The sequence below is a fragment of the Lycium ferocissimum genome, unplaced genomic scaffold, assembly GCF_029784015.1.
Source record: "Lycium ferocissimum isolate CSIRO_LF1 unplaced genomic scaffold, AGI_CSIRO_Lferr_CH_V1 ctg16877, whole genome shotgun sequence".
NCBI classification, from domain to species: Eukaryota; Viridiplantae; Streptophyta; class Magnoliopsida; order Solanales; family Solanaceae; genus Lycium; species Lycium ferocissimum.
The window spans coordinates 8007-16582 of NW_026716874.1; the positions used below are offsets into that span (position 1 = coordinate 8007).

General features: G+C 32.9%; 1 protein-coding gene across 2 annotated transcripts; it reads left to right on the forward strand.

The window, feature by feature from the left end:
• The first annotated feature begins 745 nt into the window (after positions 1–745).
• Positions 746–4676, forward strand: LOC132042660 (protein trichome birefringence-like 38). Of its 2 annotated transcripts, none has more exons than XM_059433190.1 (5): positions 746–1198; positions 2300–2471; positions 2807–2982; positions 3253–3411; positions 4248–4676. In XM_059433190.1, exons 1-5 carry the CDS (start codon positions 861–863, stop codon positions 4537–4539), a joined length of 1137 nt encoding a protein of 378 aa, XP_059289173.1. In that variant the 5' UTR covers positions 746–860; the 3' UTR covers positions 4540–4676. The 2 variants fall into 2 exon arrangements, with proteins under 2 accessions (XP_059289173.1, XP_059289174.1); XM_059433191.1 differs by lacking the exon at positions 746–1198 and adding an exon at positions 1593–1618 and having other exon boundaries at positions 4248–4675.
• Positions 4677–8576: the final 3900 nt, after the last annotated feature.

The window sequence follows — 8576 nt, forward strand, 5'->3', positions numbered from 1 at the left end:
CAGTGAATGGAATAAGTATTTATCGAAATGGGAAAAAGGTAGAAAGAATTAGGTTATAAAGTCCTGTGGTATTTATAAAAATTATCATTTTTCTAAATGAGGCGTACACACAATTACCTAATATAACTTCTTTTTACCTAAATTGGAACAAGAAAGTTGCCTGCCATCGTCGATTACTCTCTTTCAATAACTCGATTCTATTCTAGGATATTATTGATTCCTTTAATTCAAGAAAGTAACAAGTATAAATGCCAGAATAGAAAAATCTGTAAGAGAGACTCAAAAAAGGTAAGCGTGAGAAAATATTAAGTAGATCAAAATAGAATAAAACTCATGTATCAAATGATCTGCAGCTATTAGGGGAATTAATTATTTAACAATTTTAATCCCAATTATCAGACTAGACTATGAATTGAGTAAATGCCTAAAATCACCCGAGTTTAAATTTTACGTACTAACAACGTAAAAAATACATATATAATCGGTCACTTAAAGGTAATTGGAGGTGTAGCTCTATATAATTGCATTGACCATAACCATATTAACCAACAATAAATGGTAAATAATCTGATATACCATGTTAAATCCAAATCATTAAGTACAATATGTTCTTTTATTTGGTATTGGTCAAATATTTACAAATCATCTCTTAATTGGGAAATTACGGCAATATAATGTCTTACTATAGATGATTTTCAAACTTGACTAGATCTGAATCTGATTAAGGAAAAGATTGGTTACAGATTCTTTTTAAATAGATTTATTACGAAAATAAAGCTCCTTAACTAAAATAAAAGATTTTCCTTATTTGTAATCTCTACATATTACATATACCACATACATAGTTCAACAGCATTCTTATGCAGTCTTATTACAACCCCCTTTCCACCATAATTCTCTCTATTTTTTCTTTTTCTTTTTTTCTTCTGAAAATAAAAATGGGCAGAGTATTTATTCAGGAGTTTAGCTTTCTTCTTCTTGTTGTGGTTTTAGCAGTGTTTAGCTCATATGAAGCAAATGCTGCAGTAGAGAGATGTGATTTATTTGAAGGAAATTGGGTTGTTGATAATTCATATCCATTGTATAATTCTACAGCTTGTCCATTCATAAGGAGGGAATTTGATTGCATCAAATATGGCAGAAGCAATCTTGAATACCTCAAATATAGATGGCAGCCCAATGGCTGTGTCTTGCCCAGGTTCCTCTCTCTCCCCAGAATAAAATATATAGTATTCCATCTGTTTTGATATATACGATTTTCATATTAGTCTATTTAAAAAGAATGATATATTTACATATGAGTTTAAGTTATGTACTCGCTGACGGTGTAAAGATTTTTTACATTGTTAATATAGTTTTGACCCTTTAACATGTGATAGTAGGTTAATTATCAAAGTTTTTCAAGTTACTAATTAAAGCTTATGATAGAGATTTTCTTGAAATTTTACCTTATAACCTGATTGTATAAATGTTTTTTATACTATAAGATTGTATTAATACTTTTTACATCGTAAATACACTGAACCTAATTAAACTCTATATATTTGGAAATTCTTTAAATTAAACTTTTCCTTTATCCCTAGTGACAAGTTGTTGTGGCCATATAAATGAATAACAGGTAATGAAGACCATAGGTTTTAAGGTTATTTTTGGCATATTGTGCCAAAATTATAGTGACAAGTTGTTGTGGCCATATAAATGAATAACAGGACCATAGGTTTTAAGGTTATTTTTGGCATATTGTGCCAAAATTATTTTGTTGTATTAAAATTTATACCCAATCAAATAGTAATCCTAGTATTTGTTGATAAAAGTTAGATATCCAAAGGAAGTGATAGAATACTATGGAATCAGAAGCATCAAACCTTTCTTATTTGAAAAAGAACATTAAAATAGTACTCAAAATTCAAATGATTTGAGAATTTTTAGCGTGTGGTCCTCCTTTGAACGTTTTTTGAATTGATCAATGGATATGTTGAACGACAAAATGCAGCATTACCTATTTATGTTCAAAAACTAAAGTGAACACGATAAAAAAATTTACAAAGCAAATTCAACAACGTGTCATGTTGATAAAGAAATTTAAAACGTTTTCCTAATTAAAAATTAAAGTAAGCTCCGACCACGACAATTTTATACTTCCTGACAGATGATACATAACAAAGTGGTGAGGGAGAAACATGATACGCTAATTGTGCTTGTTCAAATCTATGACCAATAATAAAAACGAACGTTTGTGTTATTGTGCACATGTTTTTTTTTTTTTTTGTTCTAACTTCTAACTAGTTCTACTTTGCAGATTTGATGGCAAAGAGTTTTTGACAAAATTCAAGGAAAAAAAGATTATGTATGTTGGGGATTCTTTGAGCCTCAACAGTTTTGAATCCCTTCTGTGTTTGCTTCATGCTGCAGTCCCAGAAGCAAAATTCAAACAAGACATTACTAGGGAAAATGTCACTGTCACATTTCCGGTAAGCCTTTTTTTTGTTTGTTTGTTTAATTTAAGCAGTAATTTTATGAATGGATTTCTGTTATTAGAGATTGCAGCATATACAGCTCTTAGAAATTTGCACCTTCGCCCAATATTCTTTTAGTGATATGGTACTTTTCAATATAGGACAAATGTATTTCTAAAATGTTTTAAGTTTGTTAGCTGAACAAATAAACTACTATTTCTCATGAAAATTGTCTGTTTTACGTTATTTACACTAGACAAGCTGATATATATGTATATTTTTTTTTTTGTGTGTGTGTGTGTGTTTAATGTAAATAGACATAAATGGTTTTTCCTTTCTTAAATTTGCAGGATTATGGAGTTCAAGTGGTATTATTTCATTCGAACTTTTTAGTAGACATTGAAGCTGAACCTGTTGGACGAGTGTTGAAACTCGATTCAATTAAGAATGGACAGATTTGGAAGGAATTTGACCTTTTGATATTCAATACTTGGCTTTGGTTTACAAGAACAGGACCGGGAAAACAGTATGTTGATTAATATCCATATTTTTCAAGTTCTTTTATATTTTAAATTTTCTCAATATGACCAGGAAGTCAAAGCTTCACGCCGTGAAGATAGCCGCTTTCAGAAATGCAAGTTAAAGCTGCATATAATAGACCTAGCATGGTCCGGCCCTTTCCTGAACCTTATGACCGGGAATTTATAGTGCATCACACTATCTTTCTTTTTTAAAATTATTACTATTATTATTATTTGAAAATATGAGCTTTTATAATGTGTAAATATTTATCTAGGTGGGATTTTGTTGAATTTGATGGCAAAATATTGAAGGACATGGACCGGGTACAAGCTTTCCAGGCTGGGCTAAATACATGGGCCAAATGGGTTGAAACAGATGTGGATACAACCAAAACCAAAGTTTTCTTTCAAGGAACATCTCCAGCCCATTACCAGTAAGAATTTTTATTCATACACTTTTTTGAGCTATAAATACTTCTTCCATTTCACTTTACAAATCTCTTTACAACAATGAAATTGAAATAAAAATTGGAGATTGAACATGTTGTTGTCCTTAACAGATTTTATAGTAATTTGAATTAAGAGAACAGAATAGCTTATTTTCATACATTCTGCTAATTTTATAGACCTTAAATTCTCGAGTCTATTTGTTGAATTTGAATAAAAGTTCATGAGGCTGAGGCTCACATTAACTGTAAACGTACTTAATACTTTGGTCCATGTAAGATTTAACTTTTAATTATTTGAAGTGCACACTTTGAGCCTTCTGCTTGTGAATCTTAAAAAAGGTTTAACAAATTGTTAACGGTTAAATCATGTAATAACTCATTTCCTGTGTCATATTTGTAATGTAATTCCATATTTGAGGGGTATTATAATTATAAAAATACTGAAATACGAACATATTTTATATGGAAAGGGACCACTAACGCACATTTTGATTAAGATTAAACACACTTAGCGAAATATCATAAGTATCAAAATCAGAATTACCAATACTTGAGAGCTCGAAAGTGCAATTATCGGTAATAGTTATGAAGAGATGTCTTGTACTCATATTTGTGACGGGATTTTTATGACGGACAGATCTATTACATAAATTATACGAATATATGGTTTAATGACGGTTTTATTGTTCCATCACAATTTTTAACAACGCTCGAACTTGTGACAGAATTGTAACGGATTCTTCCGTGACAAATATTATTTGATTTTTCTTGTTGTGTATATCCTTAATTACTACTTATTGTTTTTGTTAATGGATGAACAGTGGATCAGATTGGGGTGAACCTGCTGTGAACAATTGCTTGAATGAAATAACGCCAGTGAATGGATCGACATACCCAAGCGGCTTACCAGTTGCTGTGAACATAGTGAAAGAAGTATTGAAGAACATGTCAAAGCCAGTAGTAAATTTACTTGACATTACAAAACTCTCACAGCTGAGAAAAGATGGACATCCCAGCAAATTCAATGGTTTCAAAGGCATGGATTGTACTCATTGGTGCCTTGCTGGAGTTCCTGATACTTGGAATCAGATTCTTTATGCTTCTCTCCATTAATTATTTACTTTTCTATAGAAAATATATAGGAAGTTCATGGGGTAGAATGATTAAAAGAATAGAAATACATGGAGAAATTAATAATGCTTTTGTTACCATATAGTATATATGCCATTGTGCAATTTTTCTTTTACTTAAATATGATGAGTTATTATAACTTATTCCATTGTGTCAACCGCAAGATCCTCTCTAGTTTCTCCCCTTTTTGTGCTATATATCGTGAGAATTCATCATTAATTTACTAGTTTTAAACTGTCTTCCAGCCTACCGCTACTCTCTCTTCCTTTATCCAGATTTAAAATTGATAAATGTGATTATGTGAGTAAACTCACACAAGCAGAGCAGGTTGGGTTTTGGGTGAAGCCTCTAAAGCCTAGGCTTTAGGCCTCTCAATTTTGGGGGCCCCATTTTTCATCAATATAGTTTGTTTTTGAAAAATTATAAAGTATTCTAAGTACTTTTTGTCATTAAAAGGAAATGGTTAATTAATTGACAGAAAATAAGGCCCCTAAATCAGTAAGTAATGTATAGTATATAAATACTCAATCTCGAGTATATTGACAAAAAAGAAGGCCCCTGATTGGTTTCTCTACAATACTCAATCTACTTTTAACCTTTCTCTAAACTTTAATATACTTCTACGCTTTATGTTCTTCTTTGTTTCTCCAAGAGAGTCTTTGGCTTATATTGCTATGAAAGACACAGTGTATGGATTTTCTATTTTTGTTTTTTCTCGGGCACCAACTATTGCAAGAGATATATTGAAGCACCAAATAAGTATTCTCAAATCAAGTTATCAACTTCTTGAATCAGGTTTTATTATTTCAACTTTTTAGTATTTTGTTCATCTACAACTTGCTTGTTGTAATATATATTGTCTCTAATTATTTATTAGAATATAAAATATGTCAACTAGAAAATTTGAATCCGGTTGTTCAAAACTCAAGAAAGAAGAATTGAATCTTTGATACAATTTCAAAAAGGAGCTGTTGACACCCAATTTTATCCCTCCTTTATTCTAATTTATTTCTTCGGGCTTCTAAATTTATTGACGAGCTAAGTATTTTATTTTCACTACTATTTCTACTACTATTAATATCATTATTAATCATAATTTATCATAGTATATATTGTACTAGTTATTAAATTAGAAGCCCAAAAAATAATAAATAAGGGAAGAGGGACCAATATTTTTCAGCCAAATTAATGGCCCAAAATACAAACACAATTCCACCAGCCCATTTCTCCACCCAACATTCATCCGCTCCAGCCCAACCTTTTCTACTCGACCCGGCCCACGCGTTTTATCCCCTAAAACCTAAACTCAGCCGCCTCCCTTTTTTCTCTCTCATCTTCACCCGCCTCTCTTTCTCCCTCTTCTTCCTCCATTTTAGCAAACTCAAACCTCCCTTTAGCCATGGCAGTTTTGCCTACCCCATTTCCACACAAAAAAAAAACGTCCTCTATCTGCTCTACCTACGTTTGCTCTGTCATGGACAGAGAAAGATCTTCCCTTTCCTTGCTTCAAACACGACGAATCTTCCAAAATCAACGAATGGTCGAGCCATTTTTGGTAACACCGAATCAAATCACGTGATTTGAAGCCCAACGTTCTGATTTTGGAACGAATTTGACTTCAAATCCCGCCTAAAATTCGAGCAAAAAAACCCTAGCCTTAGCCTATAAATACATCGCTAAACATTTAGCCAAGGAGATTTTTCTGACCACGTTCAATTTTTATTTTTTCACTCCCACTCTAAATTTTGGGATTTGTTCAAATCCCGTTCCGTTTCGAGCGTAGTCATTATTTTCGTTTTTTTTTAGATTATTCGAAAATCAAACCAAATCTCTCTTTTAAAAGGACATACTATTTTCTGCTGATATTGAATTTTTTGATTCGAAATATTTTTTTTCGAATTCGAGTTCGTCGGGTTCGAGCCTAGATTCGAGACTTCCGCACCTCGTTCACTGTACCACAAAAAGGTAATATCGTCTCCGTTTAACTTCTTTAATGATATATTGAAACCATGGCCAGGCGTGGCTTGTGTATGTTCATTCTTCGTTTAGTATCTCCAATTAATTTCTTAATTCTGCGTTTACTCGTGTTATTTGGAGTTCAACGTAGCTTTAGTTGATTTTGTAATCGTCTTATTTTGTACTTTGTTCTTGGTGTGTGAGTTGCGAAGTATGGATCGCTTACGATTTTTAGTACTCTATATATGCTGAAAATGAATTCAGTCTAACCGTCTGCATAATCAACTTAAGTGTGTAACAAGTTCTCTTACTAAGAACCTTCAGTGATTATCTCTTTCTCTAAGTGAGGTTTTGATTCTGCTTTTCTACTTTCGAACCGGTTCTGTGCTTGATTCATATTGTGTTTTCTTTATAAGAACTTGTTTCTAACTACCTGAACATGAACGATTTAAGTTCCCTCAGCTTCTTCTGTCGGATAAACTAATCTAGAAATTTTAGTAGTGATCAGCCCCGCGTCTGCCATCAGCATGTGACCTTTGTTCCATTTAATTTCGGTGTAGCCTTCACCTTTGCTGTTGATGCTATGTGGTGATTTACCGAATTTTTCGGCTCATGTGTGTGCGGTATCCGTGCCCAACAGTTTACGGTTTCTATTCAACACGAACGAGTGAGTGTGATTCCCTACGTCCTTCAATATAAAACCAGTTTGTCGAGAGTTATAGAAATGAATATGTATCCAAGTCTATCTAAGAGAACTAGGAAATGATTCGGACTTAAACCTTGTATGACCATATCTCTTTAACTTTCAAATTCATATTAGTCATACTCTGAGTTTTCTGTCTAGTACAACTGTTTATGTGTTGATTAAAATGAAATAAGGCAATTTACATGATAACTCAGGCAAACAGAATGGCAAGTTAGTGGTAGAGACCCTTTAGTGTTGTTGTCTTTGTTTGAAATGGTGGTTTCCTCTGATAATCGTACTCTTGAAGTTTAAAACAGGTTTTTTTTTTTTTGTGTGTGTAGAAATACCCTTTCGGACCATTTTTAGGATGCCATTGAATAAGGCAGTTTCCATTGTTCCCAAACGCCCAGTTTAGACTTCCTTCTTCTTTCATCTTTCGTTTCAGTTCTGTTTTATGAGAAATAGGACAATCAAAATAGTTTGGTTTAAATTTTCAATGTCATATGTTGGAGTTTGGGTTGGGACATTTAATTTTCTGTTTGGTTCATGAAAATAAAGTATTTATACACTTAGTTTCGACCTAAAATGCTTCAGTTCTGTTTGGTCCTGTTATGCTCGTTGCGATCCCGCTACATTGGTTGTTGGCTTTATTTCAGCTCTGTTTTCTTTGTGCTTGTAAATGTGGTACTCCCTCATTATAGTCATGTCCATTTGTTTAATTACTTTATCATTACCTTTAATAATTTTACCTTAATTTCGCCCATGCATACTTAGAGCTTTGAGCATCTGGATAAAACTGCGAAATGAGCAGATAAGCTGTGTTTCCAAACCTGCAATAAAATAACGCATGCTGCTCTTAAAAAAAATAAAATTTAGAACCTCATGTTCATGCAAGTAATGAAACATATAGCAACTGAAACAAACAGGGAAACACACTCCGAAGAAAATGTTCTTCTGACAAACAAGTAGACAAAGTACATCAAAATATCAGTTACCCATTATGGTCACTTTCACCTTAATATTTACTTCGGCCTACTCTTGTTTCGTATGGGTCAGAATACGGCTCGTTTGTTCTAGATTGTTTATTTCTTGTGTGTTTGCCTAATTTGCATATTTTATTTTGTTTAAATAATGAAATTGTGTGCTTAGATGTATACTAATTCTTTTCCTTTTATTTTATGCATGACCTTCGCATACGAGTCCGAGGGACTCGTCACCTTCCGCATTCGATGTTGGGCCGAAGCCCAACAAAATCCTCCCATCGAGTCAGCCCTTTGGCAGCAAAAATAAAAAAAAAAAGAATTCGGGCCGAAGCCACGGCAGGTGACTTGACAACAATCCAAAATGGGCTGAACCCATTTAAATCATATATATTCTT

Coding starts and splice junctions, on each gene's coding strand:
- LOC132042660 (XM_059433190.1), top strand. CDS start 861: ATGCAGTCTTATTACAACCCCCTTTCCACCATAATTCTCTCTATTTTT. Junction 2,472..2,806: donor ATGTCACTGTCACATTTCCG/GTAAGCCTTTTT, acceptor TTAAATTTGCAG/GATTATGGAGTTCAAGTGGT. Junction 3,412..4,247: donor ACATCTCCAGCCCATTACCA/GTAAGAATTTTT, acceptor ATGGATGAACAG/TGGATCAGATTGGGGTGAAC.